Source organism: Lynx rufus, unplaced genomic scaffold (assembly GCF_022079265.1).
Source record: "Lynx rufus isolate CCGP_SWC_20201006 ecotype Redwood Valley unplaced genomic scaffold, mLynRuf1.p SCAF_1, whole genome shotgun sequence".
Classification (NCBI taxonomy): domain Eukaryota; kingdom Metazoa; phylum Chordata; class Mammalia; order Carnivora; family Felidae; genus Lynx; species Lynx rufus.
In genome coordinates this window covers 50,275,987-50,299,259 of record NW_025814823.1, presented here as the reverse complement: position 1 = coordinate 50,299,259, position 23,273 = coordinate 50,275,987, and the positions used below count along the sequence as shown (strand labels likewise).

Below are 23,273 nucleotides of genomic sequence, written 5' to 3'. Positions count from 1 at the left end.
TAACTAGAACCATGAAATACATTTTAATAACCACTTTCAAGCATAGTAAATTCTAATAGAGTGGGTACTCAGAGGAAACTAGAAAGCTGTTCATAAGGCACCTGAAAACATTCAGGTTAAACCATATGAAATTGCTGTTTTGTAGGTCAAAAAGAACTATTAGCATCTTCACATAGTTCAACCTAATACTTTACAAAAGCTGTATTTGAGAAAACATAACACTAAAAAAATGCTCTGCCTTAGAAAGAGCTTATTCATTCTTTAAAATGTTATCAGCCTTACTTTCATTGACTTTAAAGTTTAAAATAGTTCCACAGAGTTGTTATATTTTAAGCATTGAATGTCTTTTGAATCTAAACCGGCTGGAATTGCTTTATACATAAGTTATGTACATTTTATACATCAAGTAAATGGAGCTCAAACTTCTGCATAAGTTTACCAGCACCGTGCTCCTGAGAACAGACTAAATGAACTGGGAACACATTTTTTTTTTTTTTTTTTTTTTTTTTTTTTACCGTGTAGGATCTCGGGAGTGATGAGATTCCCCTTGCCTGAGAGCCAAAAGGTCTAGGCGTGACCACAGATGTTAACCTGGCTGTATCAGTTTTCTGGTAACTTCTGGGGAGAGAGGCTGAAATTCGAGTCGACTCGGTTTGTGTACTCGGTGAATGCTGAGAAGACAAAGCGTCTGGGTGTTGTTCTTCCATGGGGCTCTGAGAAGAAAGCTGAATTTCAGCTGCTGCAGCATCCTCTCTTTTTGCAAAAGTTGTAGAATCTTGCTTAGGAACTTCTGCAGAATACGTTGTTTCCTTCTCTTCTACTCTTTCACTCTGGTAACTTGCTTCTGACGTGGTCAGTCTAGGGGAAAGCTTTTCTTCATGCAAGATATCATCAGAAGAATGCAACCTCCTTCTTGATACAACTGCAGATGTTTGATTTCGGGATTCCCTTAGCAGAAAGAAGCACACCGTAACCATAAAGTTATGCATTTAGCACAAGGAGGTAGAGACACACGGGTTACTTTAGCAAGAACATAAGACAAAGAATAAAAAGGCTACCGACTTCACACAATAACCAATACAATGGTAATAGAATAAATACACGTGATTTTTTTAGTGCCACACTTAAAAATTGTAAGAACTGGACTTTTTTTTTTTAAGCAGGTTCTCAAATACTTCCAAATACTGGAGAGGGATTTTTTTTTAATTGTAAAGAGTTGTTAATAAGAAAATTAAGATATTTAATAAGAGATTCTTCACAAAGCTTTACCCACAAGTTCATAAATCTTCCCAAATTAGCACACTGTAGACATAACTAACTTACAACCAATCTGAACCTTCCAAAAATGTGGCTTCCTTTACAAGATTATGAGCTTTTTTTTTCCCTGTACACAATTTTAAACAATTTAGTGAAAATAAAAGATTTCCACAAAGGACTGAGACTTCAGGAAGATCAAGTTAGGATATGATTTCACACGGCTTGAGAGAACTCACATGGACAATTGTTACAGATTAAAGACACCATTCATATTTATAGAGAACTTCATGAAACATCCTCGTCACTCCTGTTTAGTAGGGAATACCTTTCAAACTGCATTGCCTTTAAGTGAAAGAAACGATGTTTACCATTTGCTTCTAGGGCACAAAGGAGTTTTGTTTAATTTCGCCTGACAGCACATTTCCTTTTTGACATTATCCATAAAGCATATTTGCCTTCCCCATGACCTAGAAATATTCCAAGGTTTCTCACAGCAACTGCTCTACAGGAAAGTTTAAATTGGACCTTTATCCTGTCACGTTGTAACACCAAAAATACACCCCCTCCCATTTACGTTTATATTGTCTTCTTTTAAAATATAATTTTAATCGCACCACTAAAACGTGAAAAGGAACTTTATATTTTACACAATTTGGAAGAGTGGGACCTGGTTTTATTTGGCCACTCCATTCCTAAATTCACTTTAAAAGGAGGAAAAGTAGTTTATTTTCGGCACCAATTATAGCCAACACCATCCAATATCACATGTGAATATACAATGTAAAAATCAGGAAGTAAAGCACACTATATTAAGCGCCCATTTCTTTTGTTAATCCAAGTCACCATTTATTACAGCAATACTTTGCTTTTTCTTTACAGAGCAACATACTGAGACTTTAATGTCTATCTGTTTATGGTTTAATATTGGCATACACCTTCCATCACACTACACTTACATAAAATATGGATTTCTAACACTGGTATCTGCAACCATGAGATGCACTCAGCTTTCTTACCTGTCCTGCAGCATTTCCTTAAATGTCTTAGAGCTTCTCTCAGACTTCTCAAGTGCCTGCTTTTCAATTTCTTCCCTCTCTTCTTTTTTCTTCTGCAGATCTGAAGTGTAGCTTTTTCGACGATCTTTCCATTTTGCAAGGTCCTAACAGAAGAAAATCACATCAGCACAGGCATACCTGAATTCATACACACCCTTTCTAGCGGTGGGAAACTGCCAGAGTATCCCATTACATCGCTGAAACTATTCACTCCAACTTGATGCCAAGGTGCCCTAATTTTGCTTTTTATAGCTGGCGTTTCTGTACCAACCTTTATCTCATGTGTCTGTCTAAAAAACCTGACCTAGTAAGATAGACCCCATTACTGTTTCTCCTGCCTCCCCGACCATTTCACAAAGAACGCTAAGTGCTTGTAATTGGGTGCCAGGTCAGAAATATCAGGAACTGTTTCAAATTTATTCTCATGTCACTCCAATAATCTGTCTGTCATGTGAAATGGCAGATTTCACGAGTACAACTGGGACAGAGCTAGGATTGCAATGGTTAAGCATGACTGCACGCTCTTTCATCTAACGTACACCCAGCTCAATCCAGAAGACCACAAACATGCAGACGCAGAAGATGTGGGTCCCCTCAAGGAACTCTTGGTCTTGAAGGGAAAGAGACTTGTCAATAAAAGTTCAACAGTGAATGTGATGATTGGATTGCACAGGATGGTGGGGGTTTGAAGGAGAGGGAGTGGTCAATTGTACCTGAGGCAGGGGAGGGCAGAGGTTGGAAAGGCTTTCCTGGGGAGGCCAGGCTTGAGTACATGATTTCAAAGCCAGTAAACTCCCCCTACTGACAGGGCAATAAGGAAGACCACACAGGAACAAGTGTATCTGTTTCCCATATTCCCAGGAATAGAAGTCTAACCTAGCTGGCTGACCCCAGGACAATCAACTTAATTTTCCTTCTAAATTAGCCCTAGCAGCCTAAGCTGGTTGTCACACTCAGGAGTTTAAGACATTTTTCTATGTCTCCAAAATAGAGAAATGCCATGTTAAGAATTACTAGTGGCATTTCAGTCCAAACAGAAGCACATACAAGGTCTCAGACTAAGTTTGCTTTATACCTTTAAGAGTAGACAGGGCCACTCCTGTTTAAAAACAGCCTGAAGCCAATACAAACTACTTCCAAAAAGAACAAAAGCAGTGTACATTTAGTCCCACAAGATAATCAGCATGAATTTTCATCTGACTTGACTTAATGGATAACCTCTCAATAGTTATTTTCATACCCAAACCACCACCATGTATTTTGGCAAAGTGACATTGAATTACTGTTTCTTGATAATTAAATCGAGTTCCCAACTAAAAGAGACACTGGAATTTAGTGTCAGCCAAGGCAGAGGGTTCTTCTTCATTTCATAGACTCTAATCTCTCTGAAAATGAAGATTTACTATCTCTGGCCCTCTTGTTCATTTTAACACTCTGCCCTTCCCATAAAGTTGCCCTCAAACTCTTTTGAGTTTGCTCTGTTTAAATTATCTATTGTGTATTTCTAGACACTCCTTTGGTTTGTAACAATTACCTCTTTCAAAAAAAAGGTCAAGCTTTTTTCCTGCAGGAACAAAGCTAAATATTACGTCTATATCCATATAAACATCTGGATATAGGTCAGCTCTGTGAAAACATCTGATTTTGATTCATATCAGCTACTTTTCCAACCCAAATAGTACTCCTAGTTACATTTCTTATTTCTCCCCAAATCTCTATTAACTCTCAGAGCCCCCTTCATCTCTCCCTGCTAATGCCAAGACTGTTCTGGACCCCCTACTCTTCTGCTACCCCTAAACTTTGAGCTAAGTCTCTTCTCTTCACAAGCTTCAATAACAGTCATACTCCAAATTCAACCAACCAAAGCAAGTTAACAAGTTAACCATGCTGTAAGGAAGCAGGTTCACATTTTTTAGAACTCATAGCGAATATGAGAAAATAAACCTCCTATTGTATTTTTCACAGTGACCTTTAAAATAGGCGACAGTAATAGGTCAAAAAGGTAAAATCTTTTACAGGAGGTCGATCACATTTTCTATAGAACTGAATTCTTATCAAGGAAAATCATTTCAAGTATACTGATTTTCATTTAAGAGAAGCAAGGAAGAGTCAAATAAATACATTCTCCCAGTCTTCCCATCTCCCAGTATAAAACGTACTCACATCTTGCCATTTCTGATCTTGTTCTTTTAATTGTGATTTTATTTTCTGCATCTCCTCGTAACGCAGCTGACGCAAGTTCTGAACATCGTCTGCGCTGACATCACTCATGGACTTGCTCCTACGACAAAAATACCCATGGTAACCAAGGTTCACATGACCGGATTAGGGTTAAAACTGGAAGGTTGGGCTTTTATTTGGAAATTCCATCTAAATTTCTGCTGTACGACCTAGACGTTTTACTGATAATATCACAGAAATAGCACTACAGAGATAAATGGGTGTTTTTCCAAAACGAGAAACAAGAGCCTAACACTCAAGTGTGAATTCTTTTACAAAATGGCTAAATGAACCCTGCATGAGTCTAAAAAATAATCCAATGTTCATATTTGGAGTTGCCCGTGCATAAAGGGATTACTTTAGAAAGAAATATTTACTACACTCATCTGTAATTTTCTGTCTTCCCCAAAGATAATCTTTTAAGGTTTGGCTGCCTTTTCTGGGCACTTATTAAATAATTTAATGATTACCTGATATTTTCTCCTCAAATTCAATACCTTGAATAAATGTGTTGCTTCTTCTCAAGGATTCTCTAAGATCCACCCTACCACTGCCCTGGACTTGTTCTCAAAGCACCACAGGTAGTTTCTAACAGCCAATTATAATAGAATGACTTCTATAGCCCTGTGTTTTATTTTGGCAGATTTCAGGTCTCCCAATATGGATTCCTGCCATGGGTATGTACTGTGGATTAGCTCTCAGTTCACTCTAGATTGGAAACAATGAACAGAGTGGGGTGTTAGACACAGGCATATATGTGTGCTGTCTACACGCACACAGAATGGATGGTAAATTACACTGGAAAGTGGGGTAGTGAGAGGAGTCCAGTATGAATATTGGAGGAATCAAAGAAGACAGAGCTTTTGAAGGTGGGGTATTCAAAATGTGCTTTCCCACAGATCTTTCATAATGCACTTTGGATTTTATTTCATTAAAACAGACTCTACTTTTAGTTATTTAAGTAACTCCACATCCTCTTGGGCCTTTAAACTTTGCCTTCCCCAAGATTTTGTTATCACCACATTTCTTTTATAACATACTTGCCCTTAGTTAGCTCAGGAATTCAACTAGTTTCTATGCAAATGACTCCCAATCCACAGCCCAGGGCCAGATCCTCCCTTTACTCAATTCCAATTACTTGTTGAATAAGTTACCTACATGGATATCCCCTAGGCACCTCAATTGTAAAAGGACCAATTGAAATAATATCCAGGAAGGATTTTGTAAACTATAACTCACTAAACACATGGTTATTGTTGGTGTAGCCAAACTGAATCTTGTCCCCAAACCTGCTTTTCTGCTTGTGGCTGTTAATGGTGTAACCTGCTTCCAATCATCCACATTTGAAACCTAAGAACTATTTTTCACCTTTGCCTCTCCCTTCTCCCTACTTTCAATTAGTTATCAAGTCCTCTTATTCAGTGTCTTTTTCTTTCCACTTCTATTGCCAACACCTAGATCAGAACACAGCCAGCTCTTAGCTAGACTTTTAAAGTAGCTTAAATTATCACCCAGCCTCCAGATCCAGTGAGTCTTTCTTTAACTGTTCCAACATGAAAGCCCTTCACCAGTATATATGCCTTTTTTAAATGCCACTCATTCCTCAAGATCCCTGATACACTCCATTTTGGATGGGTGTAAGCAACTTCCTATTCATTCTCCACTTGAAAGTCTAACAGACAACTCAAACTTGACTTGTAACAGACCAAAACCATGATTATTCACCCCACAATCTACTCATCGGTAAAATTCAACTCCATCCTCCAGATTTTAGGCCAAAATTCTTTGAGTCATCCCAGATTCCTCTCTTTCTCTAATACATCATAACTGATTCCATCATTAAATCCTGTCTACTTTCTAAATATAATGAGGATACAACCACTTCTCACCACCTCTGCCATTACCACCCTGATCCAAGCCATTATATCTCCCACCTGGATTATTACAATAATCAATCTTCCTGTTTCTACACCTTCCTGCCCAAATAGCACATGCTCAATACCACAGCCAGAGGGATTTTCTCAAAATTACACTCAGACCACGACATCCATGTACACTGCACCCATCTGTTTCTTTCCACCTCACACGAGTTAAAAGCAGATTGTTCTAAGATCTAGGACATTGCCTGGATTTTGCCCACCTCTCTGTGCTCATCTCCCACCGTGTTCCCCTTCATTCACCTTGCTCCAGCCAACTGGTTTCCTTGCTCAACCTCTTGCTTTTCTACTTGCTCTTCAACCCACCCAGAAAGCTCTTCAACCAACCATATGGCTTACCTCTCACTTCCAGTCATCTGTTTGAATGTTACCTCAGCATTTCCCTCCCTAACCACCCTATAAAAAAGAGCAAATGCCCCTCTCCCTTGGTCACCTTATCCCTCACCATTTCTCCTCATAGTATTTCTCCATATAGCATTTACTGTCATTTGAAAAGTTTATTTACAAATCACCTGCCTCATCCTGTAAGATTATAAAGCAGGGATTTAGTCTGTCAGCTTCTATATCACCTACACCTAGCAGAGTGCCCAGCCCATGGTAGGTGCTCATATATGTGTTATTCTACAGAATATTCTACCACTTTGGTAGTGATTCCTACCTCTTCCATGCTAAAAGTGGCCTGTCCCTTCTCTCTACTTCTCTAGTGCTTTAGCTATACCTTCCTCCTGGCATTAACACTCAGCATTATAGTGCGTGGTGTGTGTGTGTGTGTGTGTGTGTGTGTGTGTGCGCTTAGCTTATCTCCCTCATGAGTCCACATGTTATTTGGAGAAAAACACATTGATGTATAACAAGGCACACAGGATACACGCATTTAACATCGATGGCAAGAATGAGGAAAGTTTTATCATATTTAATCAAGCAAAAAATAAACTCGAAATGTTTCTTATGTGTATAACAAATTAAGATTCCCTCCCCAAAGTTTTATAAAGAAAACACTGTAGGATCTACTAAACAGTATTAAGGAATTACATACAGAATACATATATAATTATATATATTGCATCTTTAAAAATATATACCTAACTAGGTATGACTAAATATAAACCAGATTTATGTGAATTTGAAAGTATGAATTAAGTTATAACTGCAAAGAATAAGACTTTTTGTGCTAATACTTTAAAAGACTCACTAAAAAGAGGCAAGAAAAAAATTTTCAGGACCAAGGCATGAGAGGAATCTGGATACCCAACACATAAGGTTATGTATGTTCCAGAAGAAACATGGATATGCTAATACTTTAATAATCTTCCAGTGGGAGGGAAGGCTGGATGGTCTCAGCTGGCCCAGAAATGGCCATGTACGTTCTTTGAGCTTTCATCCTCCTGCACTATAAAACCTTAACAGGTGTCTTTTCAGAAAATACATTCACCATGAGCATATGCTACATCGTCCTCCTGGTAGCTAAGAGCACAGAGCCTGGCACCCAGGAGGCCCCCAGTATGAACCAAGTGAGCCAAACAGAGTAGAAGAGACTAATCCCTCTGTAAGGCAGAAATGGGAGTTCCCTTTGTTCCCTAGGATGTCAAGTTACCTAAATAAAGCCTGAGCACATTCCATGCAGGCTGAACCAAGCACAGGAGACTGCGGTGAGGGTTCCAGGCCTGGAAGTGGCACCAATTTTCACCCTAACGTAACATCACTTAGTTTCTCTGAGCCTCAGGTCCTCATCACTTAAGCCAGAATGGGATTATTATGAGAAAAGGGGAAGGTTATACTGATCGTATTTTAAAAACCATCAGGTGCTACACACCAATGATCCTTATTAAGGCAAACATGGCTGCATGGGATCTCTTGAAAACTAACTCCCCAAACAGCTTCAGACTAGAGAGGTCACCCCAGGCCACACTGATAAAATCTAGAACTTTTTGAGTACAGAAGTCTTTCAGCCAGATCATGAAGAATTCTTTCCTTCCTTATCAGAGTTAACAGCATAACATTAAACTTCAGAGGGCTTACTATGTGCCAGCAACACTGGCAAGTGGTCTGCATGGATTATCTTATTAAATGATGTCCTAGTCTGGTTCTACCACTCACTAGCTGTATGTTTGTCCTCAGGAAAGCTGCAATAGCTGTGTCTCTTCATGTCTCTACAATGCATCCAATACCAACCTCTTTACCTCATAGAATTGAGATTAAGGACCAGAGATAGTCTAAGAAGTAATATCTAAGAAGCAAGGGATCAAAAAGGACTAACATGTAGCAAAATTTACTAAATATAAAATCACTGATTGCCTTAAACAGCAAGTAGAAATTCCATGATACTAAGTTTGGGGTCCCCGGGGTCCTGAACTTTCAAGGAAAGAGAGGAATACACTTACTTATGCACTTTTAAATATATTCCCATTAGGTGCTGTAGGAATTCTCTGAAGCATAATCAGTACTAAAACCTGGATAATAGGCTTTAGAACGGCCACAAACTAGAATGATAATATAAGAAACTTTTCATTTTTAGGTTGATAGTCTAAGTCAGGGTTTCCCTATAGCAGCACTATTGATATTTTGGGCTAGAGAATTATTTACTGTAACAGGCTATCCTGCATCTGGCAGGACAATTTAGCAGGATCCCAGGATATAAAAGCACTAGGTGCTGGTGGCAAACCTCCATCCCCAACCCATCCGATGTAACTCATCAGAAATGTCTGCAGACACTGCTGAACGTCCCCTAGGGACAAAATCCCCAGAAACTTGCATCAACTTTATTGTCCTTTCCTTTTTGTTTTCTTAGGTGTCCTTACAGTTCTATAGAATCTTTTGGCCAAAACCCATAGGTGAAATATGTATCTCTTAGTTGCCTTTGATTACAACTTCACCTTGAATCAGTTTTCATTTCCTGTTGATCCTGGCAGAAGATTTAATGGCTCAGTCATATCACAAATTATAGCTATATACCCTTACAATAACTTTGTCATTAACAGCTTTGACCAAGAGGCATCATAACCATGTTTTCAAATGTCATGGAACCATACAGACAAATCCATGCGACACAAAAGCACACGTGAGGAAATGACCGCCACATATAAAGCATCAGAGTAAAAATAAAGTGACAGATGTTAAGCGCCAAATAAAAGCAAGCCAAAAGTGAACACTCTAAGACTTCAAAAGGGAATGTACATTTCTCTTTCACCTGGTCCTTACCAAAAGGAAAGCATTCATGCTACAGGCAGGCATTTTTCAATCACAGGATGGTGAGCAATAATGATTTTCCAGGTAAGTATTCTAAGTTCAACCACATACATGTCGTCCAAGAAATATCATGAAGAAATATCCCTAGTTTCCTGTGGATAAACATTTACAAACATGTTTATCCACAGGAAACAAGTTCTAGATTAAATGCCTGTACTCAATCCAATTTTTTCTTTTCATCGCAGCAAATCAGTTTAAGGAAATTATTGGTAACCAATAGAACATGGGGGGAAAAATCCCATGTAAAAGATTTTGATTACAAGTGGTATAAAGTACACTCTAGTTTTCTGAAGACATATTCACATTACTTTCATCAATTTCAATTTACAGACAATCTTGCTTTATTTGTGTTAACCTTGGCTAAACTGTAAGAAGAACAGGCTTTTAAAACAAATACTGTACCACACAAGCAACAATCTTGAAATAGTCTACAGAAGGTATTTGCTGCTGCTAGCTAGCTCTAGACCAGAAAAATCCTTAGCTTTCTAAACTTGGTATTTGGGTTTCATTTCTCTTTTCTTAACCCAGTCATACAGGGTATCCCCAAGGAGGAACATGTACAGTCATTGAAATGGCCGCACATGTTTATATTCGCATCAAGTTCTTATACTCAGAAAAACAAACTGTTTAGATTATAAAGCCTTATTAGCAATAAAAATTCTGCAAGTTTTCATTCAAAATGCTTGAAGCTGCAGAGATTTTTTATCAGTTAAAACAGCTTTCCCATGGTGAATTGAGATTAGCAGATGCTTAAGCTTCATGCTGACAATTGCCTTGTTCACCCTCACCAGTGAGAAATCTTTAAGCACTTGAGGAGCTGGATAGGGAATAATGTGCCTTTGCATGGCCCATTGAAAGCATGCTGGGAGCCTGATTTTTAAAATCAGTGGCTGAGAAGTACTTGCAATTAGTTGCCCGGGGCTCAATTACACTTTTGACACCTAGAATGGTTATATTGCTTTAAATAGTAATTTTAGCAAGTTCCAAAATTCCTACACTCTAAAAATTATCCAATGCTATCAAAACTGGAGATTTTTAGAGATGACATAAATCCCAGTAGGGGAATATACTTAGTTACTAAGGCTTAGGCAGATTAAAATATTTGACATACTTAAATTTTCTTCTTATTGGAAAAAACTATTAGCAGTTAGATTCACAAAATTACTGCAAGTCTGATGGAAAATACTGAGATGCAGCCACCTGGTTATCCTGCCCTGAGCATGAATGATTCTCCAGTGTGCAGTAAAAGTATGGCAGCATTTGCTCTTAACTCTCCATTATTCTAGAAAAGGAAAACATTTCCAGAAGAGTTTAAAAGATTTTAATTTTTGCAGATTTGGAAAGCTGATTTGGCGCTGTAACATAGCCATATTATAACTTTTTACCCTAATCAGGAATCATGAAAATACTTCCAAATTCTACTAAGGGAATATTAATGTCATTCACCACCCTGACTAATGAACCTCTCCATAAGCTAGGAGTGTATAGATAATACCACCTGTATGAATTCCAACTTCAAGGTAAATGCTAATATTTCTTTCCATCATAGATTTTTTCTAAAATACCTTTATTAGGGCTTCAACATCCAGCAGTGAGAATTTTGGTCTATATGGCAATCAAATACCAAACCAAATATATCTAATCTTAGGCAAGTAATTGTGTTACCTTTAATCGACTCCTTAAATTTAAAAAAAAAAAAACAACTTGGATTTTAAACTTCTAATAAACACAAAACCTACTGCAGTCATATAGCACTTCATGCACTGCACACTTGGATACAGAATTATCATCATTAAGCTGTAAAATTAAGAAAAAAATTCCCCATTTTAAAAAGTTACATGCACAGCACACAGCATCCGCATTTAGTGACATGCCAGGACAGAAGTGCGACGACATGTTATACAAAGGACAAACAATATGCGAAGATTTTTTCTTTTACAGTAAACTAAAAAACTTACCCATTCTCACCATAAATCTTTTGAAAGAGTCTAAGAAATCAGAAAACCAAAAATTAAAAGTCATTTTTCGGTTATGTTAGTTTCTAAATGTTCAATAACTTTAAGATTCTAACCTGAGATGGACAAAACTCAAAAAGTTTTATCACATTTTAATGTCTCAAATTCTAATTGATCTCATATCTCAAGGAATCAAATTAAGCAAGATAAACAGTCTCCTAATTTACCTTGAACCAACAAATCCATAACAGAAAACTTCCTGTTGTCAAGAATAAAATGTTGCATTTGGATCTCGTGATTTTAATCAGCCTTACATTTGTCCATCCCAAAGTTGAACAAGTTGAACATCAAAATGGCAAGTTGCATAACACATAAATGCAGACACATTATGGCCATAATTACATACATGTAAAATTTAGCAGACAGCAAATAACATTCATGCATTTAATAAAGTCTGCACTCAATTTTAAACTAGAAATTTAAAAAGTCACATATTGACAATCCAAGGAACCTAGGTCAAAAACAAAAATTATAATCAAGTTAAATGAAATTTGCAATGCCATATTTCAAGGGACATGGTTACACAGAAATCATACATTCCAAATTATGAGAAACACAGAAAACTAAACTACAACCAGACTGTTTCAGAAATGCCTGGACATGAGACTATAAAGTCTGTAAATGTAACATTTTCATGAAACATCATGTTGCAAATAGTACCATAGTCTTCCTTAAGGCCAAAGGCAAGGCTTATGTTCACACCTTTTTTAAACAGGCCTCAGCTAGCCTCTAGATTTAGCCTCTAGATTTAGAGATGTGCAAATATGGAATTGCACTTTTTCCATGAAATCACTACAGGTTCCTCAAAACAACACAACTTTTTGCAGGATGCTTCAAAATGGCTTGTGACATGCAGAGTTGGGCAACACAATGCCACTTTCTCACACAGAAAAGTTATACAAGACCATCCATTACAAGCCACATCCTTGCAGAAACACACTCTGACCTCTCGACCATGAGCCGTTTCTTGTGCCTAAGTCTGCTGGCCTCCCGGATGGCTTCCCACCTCTGCAGGTCTGCCTCACTGCAGGGGCCAGGGATGAAGCTGACGGGAGGCACGGTCGTCCCCAACTGCCAGGACTGGATCTTGCGAGTCAACAGGTCATCTTTCTTCTGCCGGTAGGAAGGCACTAACACTCTACAGCTCTTTCTTTTTTCTTTGGATGGGCGTGTTCTTTCAAGTACACACAGAAACTTCGCTTGAATTTCTGGAGGAAGAGTCCAGGGTTCAGGGAAAGGAACTGGCTGGTATCTGTCTGGGGCCCCTGACAGAGGCACCTCTTTTTTCTGTGCTGGAAGTCGGCGAACAACCATATCATCTTTTTCTAGATCCGGAAGTACAAGTTCACCTTCTCTACACTGCAGAATTATATCTCGCTCGACAGGATCATCTTGCTCAGAAAACCTTCTAAGATCTTCGAAAGCCCGGAGAACATATGGATTTGCATGGAAAGCACCAGTCTTTCTGACAAAGAAATCATCATTCTCTAAATCAGGGTCTAGGGTTGACATCTCGAGGTCATCTCTTTTATACCCTGGTGCAGAAAAGAGATTCTTTCTGCGTGTTATGAGCCTGGGGCCGGCAGTGGGATCAATTTTGGTATTTGTTTCAGAAGACAAGATGTCATCAGAATATGTTTGGAGGGCCTGAAGTAATAAAAACTGACTGAAGCACAGAAAAGAAAAAGGAAGGGAGAATCTTATTAAGCTCAGGTAGAACAGGTAATTAGGCAGCAGACCAACTACTCAGTTACCATGGGTGAATTATGTCATGGAGTCACAGGAGGGATTCTTGCTTGGGAGAAAGACTAGCCTTTAATGCCATCACCCGTGACTTTCTTGGATACCATTTAAATAAGCAAATGCAGCGTGTGCTTCTCAAGAAAGGTGGGTGCCGTCCAGGCCAACTGATGGGGCTAAAACGTAGACAGCACACACCTCCCTGATGAATACGTACTTGCTTTTACCCTGCCCGTATTCTGTCACCCACAGTGATATAGCCCCCATCCCAGCGAAGCAGCGATCTTGCAGATTTTAAAGAGTCGGTCATTAAGCACTTTATGCAATAGGCACAGGTAGTCAGCAGAATTAAAAAAATAAAATGCTGTGAAGCATTCAAAAAGACCCCAATGGGGGCACCTCGGTGGCTCAGTCGGTTAGGTGTCCGACTATAGATTTCGGCTCAGGTCATGGTCTCATGGTTCGTGCGGTCGAGCCCAGAGTCGGGCTGCACACTGACAGCGTGGACCCTGCTTGGGATTCTCTCTCTCTTTCCCTCTCTTTCTGACTCTCCCCTGCTGGTGCATGCACAGCTCCCTTTCTCAAAATAAATAAATAAACTTAAAAAAAAAATCTTTTCTCTGCATTTTCCCACTAGACTTGTGCGCCCTGGTGTCTATCTAAAAGTTATTTTCTGGAGCGCCTGGGTGGCTCAGTCGGTTAAGCGTCTGACTTTGGCCCAGGTCATGATCTCACGGTCTGAGTTTGAGCCCCGCGTCAGGCTCTGTGCTGACAGCTCAGAGCCTGGAGCCTGTTTCAGATTCAGTTCCTCCCTCTCTCTTTCTGCCCCTCCCCTGTTTGTGCTCTGTCTCTGTCTCTCAAAAATAAACATTCAAAGAAAATTTTTAAATAAAAACTTTTTAAAAAAAGTTATTTCCTTTCTCCACATCTCCATACATAACAAAACCACAGAATTAGGTCAACTTTCACAAAAGCTTTTTAGAAATAATTTTCCAAAAGCACAGACTATACCACATGTACTATCTTGTACATTACTGTGAAGAATATTTAATTCCATAGACTTCCAAGCTCATATGTTCCCACAGAAAGCAATACGTTATACATTATGCTTTTATGCTAAATGTTATAAGGTTTCATGACCTAGCGCATCATGGTCAGAGATTAAAGTAGCAGCAGAAACTGGCACAGATGTCCCAGGCCAGACTCAAAGCAGGCAGGCTCATGCACACAGGTACACCTGGGCTCGTCCGCGGCACCACTGGCTCTCCTGGCTGCATGGGTGTCCCAGGAGTTCTTGGCCCCTCTGGTAGCCAGTTCCAGCAAGAGTGAACGTCTTTGGCAGTTGCTGTCTAGCCTACGCTTTGCTTTTTGGATTCTACTAAAAATGGAGGAGCTTCTGTGAGAGCCTGAATCCTCATCCTCAGAATCTGAATTCCTCCTACTGTAGAGTGATACAGAGAAAGGAGGGAGGAAAGGAGAAAGAGTTGGAGAAAACTAGAACTACTGAAAATACTGCCGTGCAGAAGGCTTTTTAAGATCCAGATCCTAAGGTTTAAACTTAAACAGCATTTTTTTTTTCAGTGATAGAGGTTCTATGGGTATTAAAGGGAAAAGGAACCTTTCTCTTTCCCTCTCGTAAAAAGCACACACAGAACACACCCAGCCAGGGTGCCGAATGAACATTAGAACAACAGAAACATGCACAGAGACAAACCTGAATCCCTGAAATTCTTTATACCATGGTTTGTAAGTTTCTCTTTTTATTCTTTTCCAGTTCACATCTTCTGGGATCCAACATTTGGGAAGAAACTGATCAAAAGCATGCCCTGGGTTTGGCATGATTGGACTTAGCTTTCGCACATAAAGATCATCCTTTACGGTGTTGGGTGTACTTGTCTTTGCTTCTTTCTCTTCCAAGTAACAAGAGGAGTTTGAAGTTTCTTGTACTGTTGGCCAATTCTCCACATTGGTACCCCAAGTTCTCCTCTCATTACTGTTCAAAACATCCAACCAGTTAAGATACTGAATGAGCAGTTTGTGACACAGAACACAAAAGGCATGCTTTCTGGCTCACAAAGTTTATATCACTGAATGAGACAAATTAGTTGCCACTCTATCATGACAGCTCCTAGAACAAAGTTAAGGCATGATAACAGCATCTCATTTTAATCAGAGGATAGCATGATATGCAAGGGCCAAAGATAATTATAAGATGTGTTAAAAAGAGATAAAATTGCAAACAATCTGGGGTGTTATATATTAAAATCAACATAACAGACATTCTGATCTAGGAGAATTTTTCTGACCTCGTCAACTCGTACAGCCCAGTGGCTAATGGGTCAGCAGGAGAAAACCTTTGCGAATAAGAGCTAGGAGAGGTGGTTTTCGAGATGAAACACTCAGGCCTCTTTTTCACTTGGAATCTACGGTTGGCTAAGTCATCCAAAACTACATCAGGCAACCTTCGTTCATCCTCGGAGTCCGAACCACTTTCAGAACCGTATACCTCCTTCTGACAGGAAGCTGCATTGGAAAAATCCCACTCTGCTTTGCTAATTTGATGGGAAATTAAAGGATTCTCTGTGTGTCCACTGAGATCAATCAAACAGGGAAAAAATGGAAGAAAACAACAGCTCACAGTGAAAAGCAGAAGTCATCCAATATGCTGAAAGATGTCAATAAGCTAAAGGCATGTATCTAAAAAAAGAACCAACACACCATAGGCTGACATCCTAAAAGGGAAGAAACACCTTCAGGATATGCATGACTAAAGATAATAGTAAGAAAAAAATGCATTTTCATTAGTGAAATTTTTGGGCTATGAAATACATTTTAAGAACTATTCCTTTTCCCACATTTAAATATCCCTGCAAATTCACAAAGTGCACTGAATTTTAAAACTCCATCATCAGCTCGCATCCCAGTACCTTGGAAATGTTCCATCCGCTTCTGTATAGACCGGGCTTGCCCAACTTCTTCTGTTATCCTCGTATTTGTCCGGCTTTTTCTTCCTCAACGGCGCTGGCACATAGGATGGCTGTCTACTTTTGTTGGGTAAAAAACGATTAAATGGTAAAGCAGATTTTGGTTCAATAGCTGAAATCCTTCGATAGGACATATCGTCTTTATTATAATCCTGCATCTTGGATGGAAATTCAGAATCTGTGTCGCTTTCGCAACCTATAAAAAAAGCACGAGAATTTGCTTTACTCTCCAGATCATTTGTCTAACTGAACCCACACAGCATGCCTGCTTTGTCTTTCCCTTGGAAACCCAGGGCTCTTCTGCTAACTCTGGGGAATATTTTTAGAAATTTGTCATGAAGTTGTGATAAGATCCATTAGGAGGAACTTGCTTTGCATACTGGAGGCACATGTGCTACATTCTTTTACTGTTGAACATTCTAAACAGAAAATGTCCCCATTAACCACTGAACTTCTTTTCTTCCCAATCCTCCTTGACCCTGTGACTGTACATAAAATTTACTGATGGAATACATATGAGTAAAATATAGCAATTGAGTCAAAGACACCTAAAACTAGATCAAAGAGTCATTCAAGGAAAAGTCTGTAATTTAAAATAAAGCACACCATTGTCTCAAATTTCTGTGAGGGCAAGAGAGATAAGGGAGGACATGGAAAAAGCAGTAGAAAGCATAGTATCAGGAAGGGGTTGGCTACATCGTTGTGAGATCCCTACAGGCAAGGGTCACACATTAAACAGGAGGTTGGAACTTCAGTAATCATTTGGTCCAAAGGAATATCAAGCCTCATGTCTAAATGAACACACAACTCAAGGATTTTTCTCAGGGTGGCCACGAACATTCTGGGAACCTTGTATTTTGATTCCAAAATCAAATCAAATCATTTAAATACAAATTCAAAAGAATACACTGTGATACACCTCAAGGTCAGATAGACACAAATGCTGATCTGTTCTCTTAAATAAATAAGTCTACTCTTGTAAAGACACAGGAAGAAAAGAGACTACAAAATACTACTACAGATCCACGCTGAGTTGTCTCCCTTTTCTACCCTTTTGTTCTTTCTGCCTCCATGTATTTGCAAAGATAGTTTGTAGAGGTTGCCCCCTTCCTGCCAGGGTTCCTTCAGAGGATAGCTGGTACCTGACAGCTGCAGCCTCTGGGCACAGCGAACTCAGGGCAGGTCAACCTGTGCTCAAGGCCATCTGGTCTCCTCCCTCCTGCCTGGCAGAAATCTACAGTAAATAACAATGAGAATGGCCTACAGGAAGTGGTTTCACACACCCTGGGAGACCGTGAGGCTGGAATAGGGTAAAGGAGAAAAGGCAAAAAGGGAGGAAGAATGAGCAGCTACGACAGACCGGGAGGGTTAATGGTCAATCATCAGGTGCTTCCATTTTTACCACTTCCTGAATATCCCATTTTGTTGCAAATAAGAAAGGTCTTAGAGGTTCTTGCCCGAATGTGTACATGTGGAATTTTAAACACACAGGGAGATTTTCTACTTTGGAAGTTTTAAAGCTAAAATCTTTTTATTTTTGAGTGCAGTGAAGTTCCCGCAGAGTAAGCAAATATTCTTGATATGGAAAGGGAGTTCGTATAAAACTAAGGAATTTGACTTTTCAGTTTGTTAACTTAAAAATATTATCCTAAGGGGCGGGAGGGTGGGGATCAGTTTGGGACCTCAACCAGGCAGGCAGCAGAATTTCAACATGCTGATTGCAAAAAAGTTTGATCATCCGGGTGACCCTCAGGCTTTTCTCTTCTTCCTCAGTTGTAAGTACCACATCTTCCCTTCCGCACTCTTCACACAAGCTCTGCAACCCCTTTCCCAAGATCAGGAAGCAGTGTGACAGTGGCCGTCTGCTTTCTGTCACACATACCAGGCATCCAGTCCACCAAGTATCTGAGGAAAGGACTTTAATTCCACACTCGGGACGACTATACTGAACCGACGGAAGTCTGTATATTCATTCCCACATGCCTTCAGTCTTTGCCCCTGTTATTCTTTGTTGGCCAGATATAAATTTAAACACTGAATGTTTTAGGTTATCCAGTCAGGACAAAGGAATATAGCTCATTAAGAACATCAGCCTCTGCTTTTACAGTTTTAATCACTCAGATGAACTATAAACTCAGATTCATTTCCTTAACCCTGTACTAGTCATCTGGGCCATGAAAATGTCATACCTGGATAGCAGCCACCAACACATGCAACAATAATCATAAAGGGTAACTCTTTGATAGCTACTCATTTTTTTAAAATTTCAAATGCCACTACTACTCTAAAACCTAAAGAGATGGAGTTGTGTTTCACTTAATTTGTTGATTATTTTTCAAAACCAAATACATTGTACATCCATTGCTTTTTTGTAAATTTACATCAGAACAACAACAACAAAGATTGAATTGTAGTTGAGCACTGCGTGCTAAAATATTTAGGCAAAGTCTAATGTACTCTGAAGTGCCTCAAACACCAAGATGGATAATTAATGTATATAGAGGGAGGGGAAGATATGTGGTAAAGCAAGCCCAGTAAAATGTTATGGTAAGAACTAGGGCTTGGAACATGAGGATTCACTGTAAAATTCTTTCAACTTTGTTGAGGTTTTAAATGCTTTATGATAACAACATTAGGAAAAACAAGTAAAAATATAAAAGTAATTATCAAAATAACCAGCAAAGTAAAATCCCTAACAATTTAGCACCAACTCACAACCAGAACTCTCCATTTTTTCATGTCAATGCTAGAAGCACAGAAACTTTACTTGTGGTTTTGATCCATCCGAATTTGAATTGTTAAAAGGTACACAGTCGGGAATTTCTGACCCCATCCAATAGCCATTGTTAGAAGACATGCATTTAAGTAACTGATGTGGCCATAATATTAGGATTTTGAAACTCGTAACAAAGTAACTTTCATTTTATGTTCTTTTCTCACTCTGTCCTGGATTCGCTCTGACCCTAATAAAAACAAAAGAGGTTTCCTAACACCATGCTAGTATGGCTACTTAATTTATCGAAGTTTAGCATAATAATCTATTCTGGTAGATATCAATCATTTTTTTTGGACAGAATTATAGGGATATGTTTCCTCCTTTTCCTTAAGAGAAATTTTTTTATCTTTTGGAGAGAAAAGTATTCAGAAACTAGAGCAGAATTTTATAGAAGCTTTCTTTTTTATGTTTAGGTACGTTGGTAAATAGGCCTCATAGCACAGATTATCAAACCTGCATCTGGACAGAAGAGAATCAGGATAGATCATCATTGATAGAACAGGTCACAGTTAATGGTCTCCTCCCCACTCTCTTCTAACCATGGAATGAAAAACAATGAAACAATGATCACTCTAGTGGTAATACAGTGAGGAAGCAATGAGAAAGGAAAAGAAAGAAAGAAAAAAAAAAGAAATGGAAAACGAGAAAGAAACCTCCAATATTTTAGTCTCTATGGAAATCCACATCTTTGTAAAATTTTTGCCCCAAATGTTTTTGCTCCATTTTCCTACTCTCTCCTATTTCCAATTTTCTCTTAATAATGCAAACAAGCACAAAATACACTGACAGTCAAAGATGCAACTCACCCTCACGTCCCCCTCTCAGCGTGATATCAGAGGAGCAGCTTGTGAATGACCTAGACCCCAAAGAGTCCAAGCTTTCAAACGAATCTTCTCTCTTATGGTTGCCTGGAGGAGTAGGAAATTCTCCACGTTCAGCACACCAGATATCACCGTAACCACTGTCCCTGCCACTCCTTTTCAGGCACCTGGAGTCTTCAAGAGCCTAAAGGAAAAGTTTTTAAAGAAGAGTGAGTCAGCATAAACTTCCAAAAATGTAATCAGTCATTACTTGTTTGTATAGCTCAAGTTGTGCTATATTTGATAGGTGTGGCAATGAGATTTCTCTGTTAAACATTAAAAAAAATCTGACAAAAATCAGAGTATAAATCTGTAAATGTTTTCCCACAGTATTTGGCACTTAGGTAACAATGAGGAGGTATTCAACAGTATTTAATAAAAGACTACAGTTTATCTAAAAATAAGTGTGGGGGGGCATTTTAATAAAAGAGAAGCTAATAATAGATTCAAATGCTAAAAACCAGTGACTACAGGTATCTGGCAATAAACATGAAAGGAGTCAAAGCAAAAAGTCAACCTTAATTTCCATGTTCCAAAGGAGGTAAGTTAACAAGATTCTAGTCAGCCTACCCTCCAGGAAATATTTGCAGTGTTTAGAATAAAGTAACTTTAACTCATAGTTTCTTAAGAAAAAACTTTAAAAACAGATAAAAGGGCAAGGACAGCAGGCATACACCACAGAGTTCATTCATTTCCACTGATCACAACACCTAGATCTGAGCCAAGGAAAGTAGACTTGTCTGCAGACATTCAAAATTTACTTTCCCTCAATCTTAGTATTTATTTGTTTGGCTCACATGAGAGATAAATAGACAGATAACAAATGTGATTAGCCATAGGTTTGTAAATTATATAGAACTTATTACAAGTATCCTTTTGAGGGTACCTGGCTGGCTTAGTCGGTAGAGCATGCGACTCTTTATCTCAGGGTTATGAGTTCAAGTCCCATGTTGGGTGTAGAGATTACTTAAAGGTAAAATCTTTTAAAATTTATATACATTATACAAATATATATAATACGTATATAAGCATTATTTTGAATAACATTCCTTTATGAAAAAGTTAATAGCAAAATAAAACTGGACTTTTTTTTTTTTTTTCAGAGACAGAGAGAGAGCATGAGCTGGGGTGAAGGGCAGAGGGACAGAAAGAGAAAAATCAAAATCTTAAGTAGTCTCACACGGGGCTCTACCTCACGATCCTGGCATCGGGACCTGGGCCAAAATCAAGAGTCAGACGTTCAACTGACTGAGCTACCCAGGTGCCCCAAAACTGGACTTTTTAAAATTAGGATTTAAGTAAAATTATAAAGCCCTTAGCCTTGTCCTGATACATAGTAATCAAAGAACATCTAATGACTAATTTTTTCATACAACGTCATTAGTATATAAATCAGAAATGCTAGTCTCAGATGAGCAAACTACAGAGACAGTTTAAAGAACGTAGGAATTCCTAACACCCAGATGTAATATGTGAATCTTCATTACTCAGAATTCAGATAAAATGGGCCATGAAAGAAAGCTGGGAGACAATTGGGAAATTCTGAATATGGACTAGGTAATAGATAGTAGGCAACATTTAATAATTTCCTTCAACATAATAGACATTGTAGGTATATGGAAGAATATGCTTACTCTTAAGAGATGCATGCTGAATTTTTAGACATAAGAAATCTACAATTTACCTTGAAATGGTTAAGTAAAAACAGATGAATGGATAGACACATGGGTAAAGCCAGTATGGGAAGTTTTTAACAATTGAACCAGACAGTACATATTTGGGTATTTGTTGTAGTATTCTTTCAACTTTTATAATTATGAACATTTTCAACATATGGATAAAGTTGAAAAAAGAATGTTTACAATGCATCATTAGCAGCTGTCCCGGGCACACTTTTGGCTGAGACTCTGTCAACTCATGGTTCAACTGTTGGACAAATGTATGAAGCACCAATAAGATCTAGTGGATTTACGTGAGCTTTCATATACTTTCGATGCCAGACACCCTGGCATTAGCATTGATATCCTATCATAAAAATGTCAGCACCTACCTTGTACCTTATTTTCAAGGAGATGGGGAAGCTGGGCTTAGTGCTGGTACCACCAAACTAATTCTCAAAATATAAAAAGATTACAATTTTTTAAAATATATCTTTAGCTCTTTCAGGTTTCTTAGACATGCACTTGTGGAAGTATCAGAGTCCTCAACACACAGTGAGATGATTTTTGACCTCATAAAAAGTTATCTTAAAGTTATTGATGATGGGCCACCTCAGTTATAAAAGAACCTGAGTCTGGCCTTGGTGCCTGGTTTTTACGAGGACTTCCCTCTGACAAGTCATCTAAAATGAGTCATCTCCGATTATATGATGACTCAGGTGCAACAGCTCACGAATTTTTTTTTGTTTTTTAATTGACATTCTGGATTGGCCATTAAGCATTATCTACTTCAGTGGGAAACATCTGAACACAATGACTTTGAGTGGAACAGAACAGATGCAAAACAGAGATCATACGTATTTACACACTTCTTACTGCTATCCCCACTCCATAGTAATGGAATGGCAACAACTGAGGTTTGATCAATTTTTTTCTTTTTTTTTTTACCTATTCTGGTTGTGACACTGGTGACAGGATACAGCTTTTAATAAAGCATTCCCAGCACAAATGCTGTACTAGGGTTATTCAACCTGAGTCAGACTGCCATAAAAAGAACCAAAGGCTGTGAAGAGAGCACTGATGCAGGAGCCAAAGCCCCACATTATTTTTAACTGGATGTTTTCTTAGCTGACATAACTGTAAGGCAAGGCTCTGCTCATGCCCCAGGCCACCTGCACATTCATCCGTCACAGCCTTATCTTCTTCAACTTCTGTGACCTGTTCATCTGTCTCCATCAGACACTGGTGCTCTAGGATGATGGGCCTTTCGTGACTGTTTTTCCAACATCTAGAACAATGCTCTATAACCTGAATTAACTGTTTCAAAGAATTTGGGTGAAGTACCATCCGCTCCCTACAATTCAAAAATAAAAATCAAGAAGGAATACTTTAATCTTCTTTGCTCTATAATCTCATATTTCTACAGTATATGTGGCCAGACTCAAGCAAAAGGATTTCAAGATCAAAGTAGATGTTAGGCAAGGTGCTCATTTTCATCCTGGCCTAAATTTCTATCTTCCAATCA

At 38.7% G+C, this 23,273-nt stretch overlaps 1 protein-coding gene across 1 annotated transcript in view; it reads right to left on the bottom strand.

Moving 5' to 3' along the window:
- LMO7 (LIM domain 7) overlaps positions 1-23,273 on the bottom strand; it is a 195,823-nt gene that overhangs the window by 34,077 nt on the left and 138,473 nt on the right. Inside the window, exons 8-17 of the mRNA XM_047080733.1 lie at positions 20,037-20,235; positions 16,398-16,650; positions 15,777-16,061; positions 15,185-15,463; positions 14,708-14,911; positions 12,677-13,396; positions 11,674-11,703; positions 4,476-4,593; positions 2,274-2,416; positions 516-948 (exon numbers count right to left, since the gene is read on the bottom strand). Of these exons, the coding sequence (XP_046936689.1) occupies positions 516-948; positions 2,274-2,416; positions 4,476-4,593; positions 11,674-11,703; positions 12,677-13,396; positions 14,708-14,911; positions 15,185-15,463; positions 15,777-16,061; positions 16,398-16,650; positions 20,037-20,235 (2,664 nt within the window). The remainder of the gene's footprint in view (positions 1-515; positions 949-2,273; positions 2,417-4,475; positions 4,594-11,673; positions 11,704-12,676; positions 13,397-14,707; positions 14,912-15,184; positions 15,464-15,776; positions 16,062-16,397; positions 16,651-20,036; positions 20,236-23,273) is intronic.